The 19,174-nt window shown below is 41.0% G+C and overlaps 1 protein-coding gene across 1 annotated transcript in view; it reads right to left on the bottom strand.

The window, feature by feature from the left end:
• ZNF236 (zinc finger protein 236) overlaps positions 1-19,174 on the bottom strand; it is an 87,595-nt gene that overhangs the window by 35,991 nt on the left and 32,430 nt on the right. The window contains exons 8-12 of the mRNA XM_070420479.1: positions 17,037-17,234; positions 15,913-16,141; positions 7,311-7,583; positions 5,895-6,098; positions 408-549 (exon numbers count right to left, since the gene is read on the bottom strand). Coding sequence (XP_070276580.1) covers positions 408-549; positions 5,895-6,098; positions 7,311-7,583; positions 15,913-16,141; positions 17,037-17,234 — 1,046 coding nt within the window. The remainder of the gene's footprint in view (positions 1-407; positions 550-5,894; positions 6,099-7,310; positions 7,584-15,912; positions 16,142-17,036; positions 17,235-19,174) is intronic.

Genomic DNA, 19,174 nt, shown 5'->3' with positions numbered 1-19,174 from the left:
GCTCTATGCTTTTCTCATGACCTCTGTTCTCCCTTGGTCAAGTTTCTACTTTCCTTTCATTATTGCTAGCACCAAAAATCAACCTAAACTCTGATATACCTGAAAAAATGTGAAAGAGCATAATTCTAATGAAACAAAGCAAATACTTCTTCAACATGTCCTAGAAATTGCAAATACTTAAATATAATAGGAGTGTAAATAAAATTCAGTGGCAATTTCCGGCTAAAATATTTTGTCAAGATACTAAGGAATAAAAATATAAATTACCAATAAATATTTAGGGTCAAATGTGACACTTGAAATTCCAAAGGCTAACATAGCCAGCCACCTTTCATATTTCTACCAGTCACCAGACCACCAGATCACTGTCATTATCCCAGATTCCATTTTTTAATGTGCGACCTTACCTGATGTGCTGCTTAAGGTGGCAAGATTTTTTATATGCACGATGACAGTAAAAACACTTGTATGGTCTATCTGCTTCATTTACAAAATTATTATTAAAATAGCTTTGAAAAAACTGGTTTCTTGGAATGGGCTGGATAAGACCTACAAACCAAAAGAAAATCAGGAGTAATTCAGTGCTACTAAGAAAGGTAAATGTCAAAAGCATCTGTTTTACCCAGAAGATGAACATTCTGAGGAGTTAAAAGTATAAATTCCAATATGGCAACAATGCTTTTTTCACTGTGTTAGGAACTGGCTATTTAAAAAATACCAATGGGGAAATACTCATAAAGTTAATATAAAACACACAGTTTTTCAACAGAAAGAATACCTATATCGTCAGTTAGTTCCTTTGGTTCTACAGCCAATTTTAACAGATATCTACAATTACTTTCTGTATGATCATTTGTTGGCATGAAATTTACATAAGTACATCCAAAATTGAGTTAATTGGAATTTAAATCCCTTATTTCAGTGGTTCCCAAACTTATTTGGCCTACCGCCCCCTTTCCAGAAAAAATATTACTCAGCCCCTGGAAATTAATTTTTTTTTAATTTTAATAGCAGTTACTCATCGCCCCCAAATGCACCTGTGGCCATCACTACCCCCCCTGGATCGCTGCAGCGCCCACCGGGGGGCGGTAGTGCCCACTTTGGGAATCACTGCCTTATTTGCTCAGTAGTATAAAGACTGTACACTAGATCCTATAATAAATGCAAAACTGAAATGATTCTAACATGACCTTTTATTCTGAAAAAGTCAGCATTTTTCACAAACATTTCATTAAAATTAATAACTGAAGAACATAAGTTATTCAGGTTTTACATGGATAGAGGCTTCCCATGGCTGACCATGAACTACTGGGTCCTGATCAAGCCCCTAAGCTACTGAGGCACTTCAGGAGGAACACACACTTGAACCTGAGTGACTGCAGTTTACAGAAGCATTAAGGAGAGTGCCCTGTGAACCCACCATGGCTCTCACCGCCCCCCATGACAGGCAGCCCTCTGCCATGACCCCACTTGGCCCGAAGTCTCCCATCAGCTGTACCACTCATTCCCACGAGATGACTGTTAATGGGTAATGTCCCTGACCTCCCCACCAGCCACTATGAGAGCTCAATTCTTTCCCTAAAACCAACTTTCTCCTCCCGCAGGCTTTAGGCCACCCTTGGTGTAGCTCAGTGTTTCTTAACCTTGGCTGCACATTAGAATCACTTGGGAATCTTTTTAAAATCCTGATTTCTGGGCCTCATCCTCTGGAAATTCTGTTTCTTAGTTACTAATGTTGTGGCCTCACCCCATAACAAAGAAACAGAATTTCCGGAGGATGAGGCCCAGAAATCAGGATTTTAAAAAGATTCCCAGGTGATTCTAATGTGCAGCCAAGGTTGAGAACCACTGGTGTAGCTCCTTCAGACACAGACAGGCAGTAGCACTGTCAGCCCTGACATCTCACCTTCATTGAAACAAACTGCTCAGAATCTTACCTGGAGACTGCAAACTGGCAATCCGCACCCAGCCTCAAGCTCGGCACCCTCACAAGACCCACAGGTGTCCCTCCTCTCTGTGGTACCCCCACACTGGTGCAGGATCTCCCTCCAGCTACCTACCTCTGCAGCACAAACCCCACCTGGCCCCCACTCCTCTCCTAATTCTTTCCCTTTTGGCTTCTGGAACCTGTGTATTCCATCATAAACAACCTCACAAAATGTCTGATTCATAATTTCTTTTCCACAATTCAATGTCTCTGGTCACATGCTTCCCTTGAAGCTCTCAGTCTCATTCCTAAAGACTCATTCTTTGAAGCTAAGGAGCCCTGGCCCTGAGGGGTGGCCGTCTCTGTCTCCCAATTGTCTTCCCTTCCTTCCCCACAGGCCTGCACTACACCAGCCAAATCCCTTCACATCCAATCCCTTCCACAACTGCAAATTCTTGGGCTCTTCTGAAATAATTCAGAAGATCATACAAAAAAACAAACAAAAGAGCTTGACAGGAACACCTCAGAGAAAATCGTAAATGAACAGCTTAGTGCACACTTGAACAAAAGGGTTTGTTACCTACAAACACAAGTGGGATCAACCACACATGCTGCTCTGTAATTACTTGTTCATTAACATCTGTTCAAGTCATTGCATATGACAGCATCCTCCTCATCCTCTAGGTGTGTGGAAGGAATCCCACTGCACCAATATGCTCAGGACATCACATGCAGTACTGCTGGATGTTTTCATCACCTCTAACTATGCACAGTCATGATGGATGATAACCTAGTATGTACAACTGTGATCTCATGTTCCCCCAGACATGGACTCTCTGGACTGGTACCCAGGCACAAGAAGATTCAAAGCCCTTTGCAAGGGTCAAGGGGGTTCCCTACTTTGAATTATTAAAGAAAGTAAAATAATAGGCCTCAGTTTTTAGATGCTTTGTTTTTCACCTCTAATAATTTTACAAACACTAAGTTCTGTTAAAAAGTTAGGATAATGATAAGGTCTCAACTTTTGAAGAAAAAAATTAAGGGTGAATTAAGCATACATGAAAGTCCTAAGGTGCTGGTTATAATATGTCATTTCTACTAGACTATCCATCAGTCCTTTAATATGGTTTTGGGTTTTTTTTAAAGGAAATTGCTAATCTCAAAGAAAGGCATGAATAAATTTCACTTAATATGCTCCAAAAATAAACTAAAAGTATCCTTAAAATATCTTATAATCCCTTCCATAGTAACAGAAGAAACAGCTTCATCTTATTATGATGCTTGAGGAAAATACAACTTGGTCTTACAGGAGTGTTCATATATTGCAAATAGTAAGAGAATGTAAATATTGCAAAATGACAAACAAGTATATATGATTAACAACACATACAATAAATTTGATATACTAGGTTAGACAAATGTGTTAAAGAAAAGCAAGATACATGTACTAAAACCAATAAGATTAAAACACAAATATAAACTTGGAAGATCAAGACTTAAAACAATAGATAACCAAAGCCTGGCTCATTTCAAAGAAAAGATATTTCAAACATCTATGCTATGTAAAATATTACACTTAACACACACACACACACACAGAAAATAATCATACAGAGAGAAAAATGGTGATTTAAAAAAATAGACATATCCTAAATGTATATAATTTGAAAATCCATAAACAGCTACTGATCAGAATATTATGATCACCCAACTCCAATACTTCCTCAATCTGCATGTTTTACTTAAAATTTCATTCTTAAATTAGAAAAAAGAACATTGAGAAGGAAACGGGTAGCATGTCTAGAACCCTAAAGTGCAGTAAATTAAAGGCTGCTACAGACTACTGGTGCTAGACAGCATGACACAGGACTGTGAAAAGCCAGGTGCACTCTCCAAACTCCTATGCCGAGGGTGGTGCTAATGGATGTGGGAGGCTTGAGTTTCACTCAACACAGGCCTAGCCTAGACCCAGAACACCTAGGAATCAGCTCTGCCCTGAGCACAAGCTGGTCATATACTCATTAGTAACGCTACAACTCTCTCTAGGACCCAGTGTTTACATCGGTAGATAGAGAGAAGTTTTGGAAAGATTGTTTTTAAGTTCCCATGCAGCTGTAAAAGTTATTTCTAATGCATTATAGTACTTTCCAAAGTGACAGTTTCAATGTAAAAATACTGTTTTAAGTAACTAGACTGAACTGGGACATCTCATTTCCCAATTCAGTCAAATAATTGAAACTAAACTATGCTAAAATCCTCTCTGACATGTTTTTATCAAGTGTCTCCCAAAGTTTATTAGTCACATCTATTAGATACTAGCCCCCAAAGAGCCCAGAGTCTGAGAGAAGAGGCAGATGCATAACAAAGAAGGCAAGCATGAAAATAAATATTTATGACATTTTACATTTTACAATGTGAAGCTATCTGTAAAAAACATTTCCTTTTTGAATTCCGCTTCCACTAATTTGGTATAAGATGCAGGTATCTGTGAAGCCAACGAGTAAAATATGTGCCATTTTTAACCTTGAAAAAAGTCTGGAGAATCAGAACTCTAGTTCACTCAATTTAAGGATTTGTAAACTTAAAGTCAAGAAACCCATAGGTGTTTTCTTTGTTGTTGTTGTTATTTTATTGATTTTTTTTACAGAGAGGAAGGGAGAGGGATAGAGAGTTAGAAAGATCAATGAGAGAGAAACATCGATCAGCTGCCTCCTGCACATCTCACACTGGGGATGTGCCCGCAACCCAGGTACATGCCCTTGACTGGAATCGAACCTGGGACCTTTCAGTCCACAGGCCGACGCTCTATCCACTGAGCCAAACCGGTTTCGGCCAAACCCATAGGTTTTTAACTTGATTCATGGCAACCTGAAAAAAATGGCAATATGAGGATAACCTTCAAGCATGAAGGATAATTCTAGGGCTATTAAATAAATGTTTAATCTGTCCGGACTTTTCAGGAATAACACAAACCACTGAGAACCTACAGACTGTGGTGAAAATTAAATACATATTCAGTAAAATTGGTCTGTTGTTGTTTTTTTTGTGAGCTAATAAAACCAGACAAGGATATCAAAGTATTATAACTACCATGGGAGTGCTGATCCGTTTTTATGCTCTAAGCAATCAAATCCCCTAAGAATTACAGTTCCTCAGAAGCTCAAAGATTAAAGCAGCCCAAATAAATAATCCATTACACACCAGGTAAAAATTCTAAGATAAAAACATCAAAATACAAAGTGCACTTCACATAATGACCACCTACCCTTTTTTAAAAAAATATTTTTTATTGATTTCAGAGAGGGAGGGAGAGATAAAAACATCAATGATTAGAATCATTGATTGGCTGCCTCTCGCACACCCCCTACTGGGGATCTAGCCTGCAACCTGGGCTTGTGCCCTTGACCGGAATCAAACCTGGGACCCTTCAGTCCTCAGGCCTACACTCTATCCACTGAGCCAAACCAGCTAGGGCTTTGAGAGTTCCATTCAGGAAGAAATTTTTCTTCAGTGAAACATACTAATACTTTCACTTACACATATTTCTCTCCTAACCAAAACATAATTTGAGCAACAGTTTAAACAGAACTAGGATCTAAACCAGCCGTGGGCAAACTATGGCCCGCGGGCCGGATCCGGCCCGTTTGAAATTAATAAAACTGAAAAAAAAAAAAAAGACCGTACCCTTTTATGTAATGATGTTTACTTTGCATTTATATTAGTTCACACAAACACTCCATCCATGCTTTTGTTCCGGCCCTCCGGTCCAGTTTAAGAACCCATTGTGGCCCTCGAGTCAAAAAGTTTGCCCACCCCTGATCTAAACTGTAAGTGTGTAATATACCAGCCTATAACACAGCAAAGCTTTACAAGAACTGCACTAATACCAGCCTGAAACTACATAAGGCTGTGACCATACATAGCATGACATACGCCTTAAGAGGTCTCAGAGGGAAGAGAACCTTACCTACGTCGGTTATGAGGATTGGTTCTTGCAAAGGAATGTCAGGGACTGGAGCGCTGGCCTTGCCAACACGAACCTTGGCGGGTTTCCGTTGGTGCCTCATCTTTCTCAACTCCGAGTGTTTAAAGTGGGAGGCTATGTGTGTCTTCCTATGGCCTGAGGTTCGGAATTTTTTGTCACAGTGAGGACAAGCAAAAGGTCTGACTCCTAATAAAAACAAAAGTAACCATACAATTATTTCAAGGAAATACATCTTAATTAATGCCAATATAAAATTTTAATCTTACTACTGATCTGAACATTCAATTTGTCATTTCATGCTTATAGTTTCCTGACTATTATAAATCACTTCTTTTCCCTAGTTTGCAAACAATTCATATTATAGATGTTAAGGCATGTAATAAAAGCATTTAAGTTAAAAAATATACTATTTTCAGGACAAAGTAAAATATGGATAATCAAAGTACTAGAAGTCTTTACGAATATTAAAGTGTGTGAACTGTTCTCTCTCAAGCCGTAATCTGTGGCCTGGAGTCACATGCCTGCATATGGGCTTTGCTGGGGTTGTGTGAACTAGTGTTTAGGGAGCACCCAGCATTTAGGAAACAAGCTGTTATTGATTGTAAATAATAACACCGGTGGTGCTATTGATAGTAATAATATATTGTACTATCACTTTCCTTTTCTGAAGGAAATTTCCTTCTTTTGCAGTTTTACTGGTAAATGAAAATGCAGATTCCAGAGAAGGGCATATAACAAAATTGACTAATTTCAGCTTTTTCAAACACTTATTCACGTGGTCAGTTTAGCCCAGGAACACAGGCAGGTCAGGCAAGTTACTGCTAACCGTCCAGGGTTCCTTTTGGGGGTGATAAAAATGTGTGAAAATTCTGAACTGTACACCTTAACACAGTGAGTTTTATGATCTGTGCATTATATCTCAATAAAGCTGTTATAAGTAAAACTGGAGCCCGAATATAAGTGTTTCTGACTTATTACTGGTTACAAAATATCTGAACATTGGAGGAGACGTGGGTGCCCGCCCTGCCTGAGGCCAGCACAAAGCTCCCTGCCTGAAGGGTGCTGGCTGCGGCGGTCAGGTCTTCGCAAAGAGGGCCGCTGCTCTTCCTTCCAAGGCCCACTGTCTAAACCTGAGCCTGGCTGCCCACAGGTGGTCTCTCTCACTCTCTGCTCTAATGTGCCCCTTCCTGAGCCCTGCGTTTGACCCCCCTCTTGCTGCCGGCAGCCACAGGACCACAGTCACGTGGGTTTTCTCCGCCAGTACGGACCTCATGCCTAGCCTACAGACGCCATCCACAAACAGGATTAAGGAAGGAAAAGAAGTCCTGAAGGCGCTCGGTGGCGCTGCGCAGACTGCTGGGCACCGCCGGTCTGCGCACGGCGGCCCCGCCCCCGCACCTGTGTGCAGGCGGATGTGCACTTTGAGGCTCCCGGAAGTGGAGAAGCTCTTCAGGCAGTACTGGCACTTGAAGGCCTTGATGCCCGTGTGCGTCTTGATGTGCGCAGTCAGGGTGCTCTTCACCGCAAAGGCCCGGAAGCACTGCGGGCACTTGAAAGGCTTCTCGTGCGTGTGAATACGGATGTGGCGCACGAGGTCACTGGGCTTCCGGAACTCCTTGGTGCAGTAGGGACACACGTGCCACCGGACCCCGTTCTCCTCGCGGATGGACCCTGCAGCGCAGTGAGACAAATTGTGAGATGCCAGGTATCAAGGCTCCTAATGGCCCTCTAGGGCCAGGGGTTCTCAACCTGTGGGTCGCGACCCCTTTGGTGGTCCAAAGACCCTTTCACAGGGGTCGCCTAAGACCATCCTGCATATCAGATATTTACATTACGATTCATAACAGTAGCAACATTACAGTTATGAAGTAGCAACGAAAATAATTTTATGTTTGGGTCACAACATGAGGAACTGTATTTAAAGGGCCAGAAGGTTGAGAACTACCACTAGGGCAGTGGTTCTCAACCTTCCTAATGCCGCGACCCTTTAATACAGTTCCTCATGTTGTGGTAACCCCCCCAACCATAAAATTATTTTCGTTGCTACTTCATAACTGTAATGTTGCTACTGTTATGAATCATAATGTAAATATCTGATATGCAGGATGTATTTTCATTGTTACAAATTGAACGTAACTAAAGCATAGTGATTAATCACAAAAACAATATGTAATTATATATGTGTTTTCCGATGGTCTTAGGCGACCACTGTGAAAGGGTTGTTCGACCCCCAAAGGGGTCACGACCCACAGGTTGAGAACCGCTGCTCTAGGGTCAAGTGAACAGCTCCCCGAAACTGTAAAAAAACACCGATTCTCTTCGCCACAGCGGAAGATACATGATCAGTTATGGAAATGGTGGAAATTTCCATCGTTACTGCGATTTGTGGGAGGTATGATTTAATCTTGCAGAAAATCCTAACAGTCCCAAGAAGGGAAAGCATAGCCAGTAGGAGACAAGAGGGCTAACTGGACAGGTGATGTGACTAAGTCGAGAGTTAGCTGCAGACTTAGTCCACTGTGAATGTGAGTTAAAAACAGTGATTCCAAAATTTACTCAACATGAGAAGGAATGATGTACTGTTTGAGCCTATCCAATATCACTAATAAAAATGCAAATAATTCAGAAGTGATAAGTCCTTATGCTATAAAAGGTAACTTATAAGTAGTTATGAAAAAGTAATATATATAGCATGATCAAAATCAAAAGATTCTTTTGTAACTCTAAATATTCAACTCTGAATCAGGTTTAAAACTATTCCTACTAGAAAACAAAATCACAAGTAGAATTTATGGAACTACAAGAACCAAATGATTTGTAAAGTATACAAAAAAATTAAAAACAAAATTCAGCAGAATACTTTATTTTTAAATTTTAATCAGATTTATTCATGTGACATAGACATACAGTGTATAGAACCCACTTAAAATCAATTAAAGTTAATGAAATTCACCAGGAAACATTAGCTCTTTATGTTAACTCTGTCTGTATAGTAAGACTTCACTTAATGCTGACAGGTTTATGGAAACTATGACTTAAAGCCAAATCACTACAAAGAAACCAACCGCACCCCAGGCTAACGAGTCAGATTCCTATAGCACTTTTCTGGTCAAAAACACATCACCAAACTTCCCAATTAAGCCCAAATCATTCTAGTATTAAACAGTGAAATAAATGTGAACTATCGTACATTTAAGAAAAATTAACAAAAACAAGTAAGATAATCCTTTTCCAACCCACTGATTCCAGTTCAGGGTCAGGCGGCGGAGAGCTTAGAGCACAGGTGGGTCCACCCTGGACAGGCCGTCCTTCCATCACAGGGTCACGCTCATGCGCACCCATGCTCACTCAGACCGGACAGTGTAGACACGCCAGGCACCGCACATCACGTGTACAGCTTTGGCACGTGGGAGGGAATCGGTTCCAGAGAACGCCCACGCAGACATGGGAAAACCCAACCGCACAGACTGCGGGCCTGGCCGGGGATCCGGTTATTTTCCCTCATCAACATTGTAACAAAATGACGTTATTTGAGGATCTGCTGCATGAACGTAGTTTTAGCAGGAAGAAGAAAATCCCGTGTTTCCTCCTCCGTGCTACCAGTAAATACCAGGAACTCTCCTCTGTGCGAGTGACTGTAGGGAGAGAACATGTATTTTCCTGAACACACTGCTCTTTGCAAGACTAATAACATAGGTTAGGAAAATGAATGAAAACTAACATTAAAAAAAAAACAGTAAAACAATGGAAATAATGAGAAGAACACAATTATGAGGAGAAAAAGTAGGAAACGGGAATGATTTCAAAATAAGAAAAAGACGTTTAGTTTATGGTCATATTGCTTGTATTAAGGGAGACTAAAACTTAAGACTGCTTAAAATTAATAGGAACAATTCAAGAAAGTAGAATAATTATCTAAACGTCTTTTCATGACAAATAAAAAAAGCAAGGTATAACAAGGTAAGAGGGAATACTATTAGCCAAAATTAGGAAATCATCATGGAAAATCAAATGTTTTCCAAACAAAAATGAGAACCTATCTTTAATTACGTAAGATAAGACTGTCACCAGATTCTAATTATCTGTGGGAATAGATGAAGCAGAGTTACAAATCTGGCCTGCACATTTGCTTGGCTCATCCAGGGCTATAATGGAAAACTGAAGCCAGATCAGGCCCTTTGACCAACTTCAGGAAGATGGAGAAAACCACAGCTGCATTCCTCGTGGCAACCTTCCTGGGTGCTGGGCAACAGCCTTCCTCTTCAAATGTATTATCAAATTGTAAAAGAAAAAGTATATGTTATAATCACTGTTGAGATAAAAAGGCTTTTACTAAAATTCAACATCTAGTCTTAACTTCCAAAAAACTTTCTAAAAACAGGAGGAGATGAATAAAACAGATCCCAATACATTTGACTTAATAGAAAAATACAGCAATCCTAATTAAAGTCAGGAAAAAGTCCTCTATTACTGCTATTAATTTATGGTGTTTAGAAATATTAGCCAATGAAATTAGGTAAGATAAAGAGACATACTATATAAACTATAAAGGGAAAGATAAAATCATTATTTACAAATGATATGATAACATACCCATAAAACTAAATCTCAGAAAAAGGCCCATGTTTTTGTTTGTTTGTTTGTTTTTTATATTATATATATTTATTTATTCTTTTATTTCTTAAAGTATTACAAAGGGTATTACATATGTGTCCTTTTTTTTCCCCCTGCTCTTGACAATCCCCTGAAGGCCCATGTTTTAATACATGGAAGTCAGCATCCTCCATATCTGCAAACTAAACCCAGGAGAAAATTTTAAAATACGACTAAAACTTGAAAAGATCTGAATGAATGAAAGTGCACATTCTATTCTTTGGTACAAAGATTAAAATTATAAAGGCATCAAATCTCCCTGGTTAAATCACTTATATACAAATATCAATAGGACTTTTTTAGAACTACAGTTGTGGAAGTTTAGCAGATGATTCTAAAGTAGATATGGGAAAAAAGTATGCAATAACAGTCAAAAATACACTTTCAAAAAAATGCAGCAAGAAAGGACTGGGCTCCCTATTAACGCTAAAACCATTCAGTACCACAACACATGAATAAAAACACAGATGAGTGAGGTAGAATAAAGTCCAGGCAGACCCACACAGGTCTGAGAGGATAACAGATGGGAAAGGTGGTGTTGCACTTCAGTGAGGAAACAACATAAACGTGTTTGTACACTGGGTGCTCACTTAGGAACAAAATAAGGTTGAGTCAAAGATTGAGTTTAAAATATTAAAGTATGAAACTGTTCGATAAAAGAGGTTGCTATCCATAATGTCAGTGGTGAAGTCTATTACACAAATCTAAAAGTCATAAAACATTGACCAATTTGGCTATATGAAAACAAAATATTTCCAATTGGCTATATAAAAACAAACTCTCCCTTTTAACTCAAAAAGGCAAACAAAACAAACAAACAAAAAAAGAAACAAAAACACATACACAAAGGCAAACAAATCAGAAAAGGACATGTACTATAAATACAGCTCACAAGATACTATCATCCTTAGTATATTAATCACAGCAAATAAAAATCAAGTCCCTCCAATGGAAAACACAGGTGCTCTTTAACATGAGAAGCTGCTCAGCCTTACTCCTTCTAATAAATGAAATTAGAGCCACAATAAGAATGGTTTTAACCCAGGAGAGGAGTAAAAGGATCCCAGAGCTCTGATAACAATCTCTTCCCTGTGAGGAGACAGGTGCTCCTATGTTGTTGGGCATGTGAATCCCAAAGACTCCAAGTAAGGAAGTTGGTGATATTGACCAAAATTTCTAAAGTGCTTACATTTTTTTTCTTTTGTTAATCAAGCACATTAGTAACACAAATAATGAATCAGGTCTGCAGGCTGGATCAGCTTTCACACCCTGATGCTGATGACTGCCGTAAAGGTATGCAAGACTGGTGTCCTTGGTCATAGGAAATACACAAGAAATTAAGAGTTACTGGGGTATTAACTATATCTGCAGGTCACTCAGAAAATTGAGGGAAAACCCAGGTCAAGAGCAAGCAAATGTAAGAAAATGTTAATACTTGAGGAATCTAGATGAAAGGCATATGAGTATTCTTTGTATTGTTTTTGGAACATTTCAGTTAAGCCTAAAATTATTTCAAAATTAAAACCTTAAAACAATCTTTATAGGGCTTAGCCTGTGCAACCTCTGACACTTCCGCAGATGTGCATTACAGATGCATTTACATGTGTGAAACCACACAGCCACAAACATATCCACTGCAGCATGTTTGCATTAGCAAAAGACTGCACATAACCTGAACATCATTTATCCATGAAATGGGCTAGGACTCAGGCATTTTATAAAATAAGATAGGTAGAAAAAAGTAAACTGCAAAATAATATACAGTATGCCATCCATCCTGCTAAAAACAATAGTATGAAACATGTAATAATATGCACAGGCCTGTGTAAAAGACACAGGAAAAATCCCGTGACAGCAGCTGCCTTGGGGAAGGATGGGTAAAGGACAATGACCAAGGGACTTCTCACTGTATACCATTTGTATCTTTTGAATTGTGTGGCATGAGCAAGTTTCACCTATCTACAAAATAATTTTGAACTATCTGTATTCACTAATCACTTCCTATGTGTCACACCATTCTACATACTTTACATGGACTTCCTCAATTCTCTTCCTTTTATTCTACCATTGCCCCCTTTCCAGAGGTGAAAGCTGACATTTTCAAGGTTAACTAGGTTGCCCAAGGTCAGATGCCAGTAAATGCAAAAGTCGAGGTACAGTCTGAGACCACATCACTTCCCCCAGAAGCAGAGCACACACTACGTGCTCACCGTGTGCCACAGGCCACTGCAGATACGGGCCTGCCCTCATGGGAACATGGTGTAGCGGTATAATCACACACACACAGCAGAGCTTTCTGGACACTAATGGAGAAGTTAAATTCTAAAAACTGACAGCACAAGGTGAGGAAGGCAGGCATCTCTAGCAGCCTGTGTGGGCCATGTTGCCGCCCCTGCCCGCGGAACCAGCAGCATATCTGGACTGTTTACATAGTCTTTGCCAGTCCTCAGCAGGGGGAGGCAGCATGACTATCTGTCTAGAGAAAGCAGAGTCTTGTTCACCCACCCTCCTCAGAGCACATGTGGAGCTGCAGTCTCCGGGAGCTCATTCCTAGGGACCAGGTGCAGGAACCTGGTTACAACACAGTCCTGGCTCTGCTTAGTGCAGTTCAGAAGTGCTGTCCGCTGAGCAGAAGCAGAGGACGGTCTGCTCTTTAGGGAGGGTCACTCAGTTTCCTGCAAACAGTCATGTGGTGTGAGGTTCCTAGAATGTCACTGTCACCTCAGGGCAGTCGAATTCCAGATCCAATGGCAGAGACCAAAGCTAGTAGAACCCAGGGACATGAAGATGGACAGGTGGGTTTGCTGATTAGTTTAGAGGTACAGCTTCTCCACACGTGCACTACATGCTCAGTACACCTGTGCCAGGCAGGTGCATAAACAATATCACTTCACCTGTGTGCACAGGGCCCCTGGAAACCATCCATTTCAAATGGCCAGAATGTGTGCAGTACATTCAATGAGAACACCTGCCCTCCATGCAGATAGCTTCAGAAAGGGCCTGATGCCGAAGTTCTTAAAAATTACCTAAAAGGGTTCTTCCAGAGAGCCAACCCTAGGACTGAGTCTCCCGTGCCCACATCAGCATCAGGAATGCAACATTTCATAAAGAAGCACTTTTTTCCCTGTCATTCACACTGGTCTTAACACTGCCTTCAGCTTACTGCAGTATATGGGATTTTTCTATACATTGGGAATAATTTCCCCCAAATACAGATATGTGACAAGAGAAGCTGTTTGCACGCTAATTCAAATTGTTTGGTATAAAAACATTGTTGAAACATACAGCAGAGTTATCCTGGTACCTTAATTTTTATTATTTAAAACTTTAACTCAAGTCCTTTATAAAGACCAGAGCGGTGAAAAACAGTGTATTTTTTTAAACTACTGAATAGAAAATGTTTAAAAATTTTAATTTTCTTTTCTGTGTGTGGACACAAAGTATGGGGGAAATATAATGAACAAAGCAAATTTTTTGCTACATTGCAACTACAGTTCTTTAAATTATTTAAACACAAATGTGTGTCCTATACATTGAATGATTTATGAATCGTTATGATTTAATGATTTCATAAATTAACTGATTTAAAAGCACCAATGTTACACATTTTTTATTTCAAAAAGTATATTTTACATAGTAAAATTGAAAGAAAATACTGGCCAAAATAAGAAGTGTCATATAGAAAAATAAAGGGAAAAGGAGTGATAGACAGAAATGAAAAATTAAATCTAAAATTTACTAGAACTGCAAAACCTTGCTGAATACTGTAAACATGTATTTAATTTATTCAAAAATTAACTTGTAGAATCTTTATGAACTCTGTGAGCACAACCCTCCCTATTACAATACTGTAGGTAAGGTTGACCAGAACTCCATTCTGAAATCTGTTTAATGCTCAGCATAGAAGAGAAGTTGATCCCAGCTCCTGGAGAGCTGAGAGAGGCAGCAGGATGAAGCCCACCTTTCTCAGTTTGAGAAGCCACTGCTACCTGGACTTGCAGGAAGCAGGTCTGGCCTTTAGTCCGGAGAAGGGCCTGATGCCAGTAGCATGTCAGAGCACCTTCAGAGGTTCTGGCATGACGAATACAGACAGCAGCCAGTGCTAACTCAGACAAAAGGCTCCACCCCGCTGGGGATCTCCATTCATTCAACAGGTGTATGGAGAGTAGATATTCAAAATGCAAGCACCTTGTGACCTGCAAGGCTGTCCTGTCATAACACAAATATGTGCAAATGGCCCTTTTTCCTTCCTGCCTCCTCGCTACTAGGAAAATCCTGACGAAAAACTGCTCAAATTCCACTGTCCACTTTCCCCTGGGGAAGGGCAGATCCAGGGGAAAGGAGAGCAGGCTACAGTGCTGTGTGGGCTGAGAAAGGAGGATTTCACAACCACCTGTTAACGAGGAAATACATTCTCAGAAGTGAACAGAGATGAAAACATGATTCCACTCTGTGTAGCAAGAAAGCCCTTGTTCCCCCAAGACAACTGGGGGAGTAGAGAGTTAGAGCCTCTAAGAAAATATTTTCATGGGAATGCTTCTGCCCAAAAGAAAAACTATTTTACTCAAGAAAGATGTAGTAACCCTGCCCCCATGCAAAGAGCCATGCTGAGGGAGCAGGGAATTCAGAAAGGAACACAAGTTACTCCACTGGCACAACCACTAACAGAGACCACAGGACGGAGAAAGGAGGAGAGGAGCCCTCTGCAGGGAGCTTCTGTGAGGAGGGCCGCCCACAGGAGTGTGGGTATGGAATGCGAGGAGGGAAGAAAGAAGGCCTTCCTAATGTAGAGCAGCCAGGAAGCACGGCATGCAGAAGAGATGAGGTCTTGAGGAACAGCAGGAGTCCCACGTTACTGTCAGGAGAGCAGGGGCAGGAAGACAGGACATACCTGTGGGGCAGATTACGGAGGCTCAAAGGCCAAGAAGCAGAAATGAGTGTAAGGGAAAGGCTGGGGCTTTAGAGTGGAGGGGCTGCGCTTTCCAGGTCAGCGATGATGGCACCATCACTTGGAGGAAGGAAGGGAAGAGTTGGCCGAGGCAGCCATAGCAGTGTAACCAGAATGCGCAGCCTCAGAGGCAAGAAGGGCTGGAGCATAGGAGGGTCAGTGACAACTAAGGTCAAGCCCTTGGAATGAGTCAGGGGGAGACTCGAATCATGGGAAGAAGGCAGCCCATGGAAAAGAGATGGTTTAACAAATTTATCTCCTGGTTTTCAGTTTTAAATATCAAACGAATACTATGAGGTAGACATTATCAGAACATTCAACAAACATCACCTTCAGGAAAAAAAGTGACATTTCTTCAAAATATGCAAACATCCAAAGGTTAAAGCACACTGAAATTACCAGGTAGAAATGGTGATTTCTTCTTTATCAGCTTCTTCTCCCTTTTGTCCGGCTTCTCTGGGCTCTCCTGTTCTTTCTCCGGCTCCGCATCTACAGGGTCACTTGGCTCACTGGGCACGTCGGGAAGTTCTGGGTCCTGACCCTGCACGGTGGAGCTCTTGGGGTGGCTGGCGTCGCTGGGGTGTGCTGCAGCTGGAATTGAAGACAGCCCACTGTTTTCTAAGGCTTGCTGAGACAGAAAAAACTCGAAGGTTAGGAGATCCAATGGCCCAAACCTGCAACCAAGTCAGCTTTACCTACAGAACTGTAATGCTACCACCTAGAAACGTTAAGTCTGCATTTCCAAGGAGCCATCTGTAAGTGACACAACCAAAGGTTTGAGGCTGACACGTCCCTTCTAATATCTGACATCTCACCTCCACCCAAACATGGTATGGCAAGCTTTGACATTTCCCAATTAAAGGGGATTTTAGTGAATTAATTTGACTTCTGGGTATGTGACCTCAGACAACTCTGGTTGTCTCTGAAAGGATTTGAAAATCAGTTTTAAGTTACACTGGGTTTACTCTTAAGATAGCCGCTGTTGTGACATCTGGCCAACTTGTCCCCACAGGGTAGAGGAGAGGTTAGCTTTTATAGTAAGTACATAACTAGCAAGGAGGAGGAACAAGGCCATCTGTTTAGAAATGAAGATGGGACATGAGGCTGGCTGGTCAGAACCAGGAAAGAACTCCATTCTCCACCCTCCCTCTCTTTTTCCATCTCCTCCCCCATGTGCATGGGACACACACACAGACACAGCACAGAGCTTACTCCAAATAGTTACAGCACAACCTCAAGAAACAGTGGAACATTTCTATGTCAACAGGGACAGACACAAGAACGTTCTGAGAAGCCCATTCTCTTAAAGTAAATTTACTGAGAGAAAAAATTAGAACTTTAAACTTTTAAAAAGTGTATAGATTAATAAATCATTTAGAATTCTGCACTGTCCACTATAACTTATTCAATTAGGACACATTTTCAGTGAAGATTCCTTTACTCTGACAAGCACCCTGTATTTTTCTCTCAGTAGCAACACCCAGACTCCCACAGACACAGCCAAGAGCTGGAAGTGCACTCACCTGTAGGATGTCCTGGCTGATGCCCACAGTGATGCTGAGCGGCTGGCCAGGCGGGGGCACCGGGCTAGACTCCACGGGCTCTGACAGCTCCAGCAGCTGCTGGATGACGTCAGTCACCGCCTGTGAGCTCTGCTGGCTCACAGCTGACGGGACCTGGGCTTCCGTCTGCTGAAGAGGTAAAGTCTGAAACAGCGTGGCCTGTTATTAAAAAATATAAACAATTATATTAATTAGTACTTCAATTATTTAAAAAAAGAAAAAAGCATAACCTCCCTATATAAGCATTAAAATCTAATTCTATTCCAAATTTTAAATATAATGTCTCACTAATTTTTATGTTTTGGCACAATACTGGCTCTTAAAAGATCATATTCAGTGAATTTTCTACTACAACCATTTAAAGTTTTTTAAGTATTAGCAGATACTAGCAATTCAAGGGACTGAGCAAACCTGACTCCTCTTACCTATTAGAATGAAAGGATAGAAAGAGTTACAAAATAAAGGAAATAAGAAAGAATCCACTGTGGGCAAAAAATTCAAAACTCTTCTGGAGAAGAGAAGCACTGGAGGAATACATGCTCTGTGAAGCTACAGCTCAGAACATCTGAGGAGAGGGCTGATCCAATTCCTCAGAAACTCAGGAATCTGAAATGCCTCGTCACAAACACATGTGGAGGAGGAGAAGGAGAATCGACTCTGTATGCTCCATAATGGTGGATGCAGGACATCACACGTCTGTCAGAACCTACAGCACATACAGCACAGAGTGGACTCTGGCTACTGATAACACATCAGCATTCGGCCCTGGACTCTTAAAAAAGGCACCACACCCACACAAGGTGTTAGTAACAAGCGGGAGTATGGACTTCCCTGCTCACTTTTTCTGTAAACCTAAAGCTGCTCTAAATATTATTTTTATAGTCTATTACTAAAGAAAAGAAAGACCATGGGAAAACTACTTTGCACTGACAATTAACCCCTGGCCTCCTCCCGTGAAAGAGGGCAGTGACGCTTTTACCTTCAGACAAAAAAAACGGGGGGGGGGGGAGGGGGGCCTCTAAAAGAAATAAAAGTAAACAATCATTTAGGGAGAACTTTAAGCCTTTTGTGGCACTTAGGTCCCCAGACTAAATACAAAGTCCTTTCTGTGCTGCTTCCAGAGACCCCAGGTTTGAGAACTGGTTCCTCAGGCAAAGGAACCCTGGAGGTGAACCAGCTCCATTTTCTGTGAAAAGTTCACATGAGGGTTTGCTGTTGCCTCATTCCAAAATGCAAATGGGCACAAGGCTTATAAGAATTACATCTGAAAGAGGGAGCCCTGGCAGGTGACCCCAGGCAGCCGACTCTAGAAGGAAGAGAACTTTTAGAAGGAAAATGCTAGTTAGGTTTCCAAACAACAAACCAGAAAAGCATGTCTTGAAAAAGAAAAAATCTGATTATGAAGGAGAGCTCCAGAAATTAAAAATTGTACTAGCTAAAAATATCAATAAGAGAATCATAAAATGAAGCTGAGGAAAACCCATAAAAGTAGAGCAAAAAGGCCAAGAGTTAGAAAAGTGAAATGCAACCTTGGTCATGTGGCTCAGTTGGTTGAGCATCGTCCCATGCACCAAGAGGTTGCTGGTTCAATTCCTAGTCAGGGCACATGCCAGGATTGCAGGCTTGATCCCCAGTATGGAGCATGCAGGAGGCAGCCAATTAATGTTTCCCTCTCATCAATGTTTTTACCTCTGCCTCTCCTTTCCCCTCTCTAAAATCAATATAAACATATTTTTAAAAAAAGAAAAGTGAGATGCAAAACAAGAGCCACAAAGAACTCACCTAGAGGCTGAACATGGAGTCCCAGGCAGTCCTGAAACTGGCCCATGCCACAATGCTGGGCCCTCACATTGTCCAATAGGGAAAGGGAGCAAGTGTTCATGTTTCTACAACCTTACACTGCATTTTCAAGTATTTATCAAGATAATTTAAAAAATTATCTGGAGACCAGAAATTACCCAGCCCCAGGCACTCAGGCCAGCCCTCCCCCCGCCCCCCAACACCTTTTTAAAAAAAATAAAAATTATCTGGATTATCATTCCAGATTAGTCACTACATCTACATGTTTGATTTGCCTTGTGTCAAAGGAAATGGTGAAA

This window comes from Myotis yumanensis, unplaced genomic scaffold (genome assembly GCF_028538775.1).
Source record: "Myotis yumanensis isolate MYYU_CA2020_CCGP unplaced genomic scaffold, mMyoYum1.0.hap1 SCAF_7, whole genome shotgun sequence".
In the NCBI taxonomy this organism is placed as follows: Eukaryota; Metazoa; Chordata; class Mammalia; order Chiroptera; family Vespertilionidae; genus Myotis; species Myotis yumanensis.
Note: the sequence above shows the minus strand (reverse complement) of the source record. Positions and strands in the feature narration are given on the sequence as shown.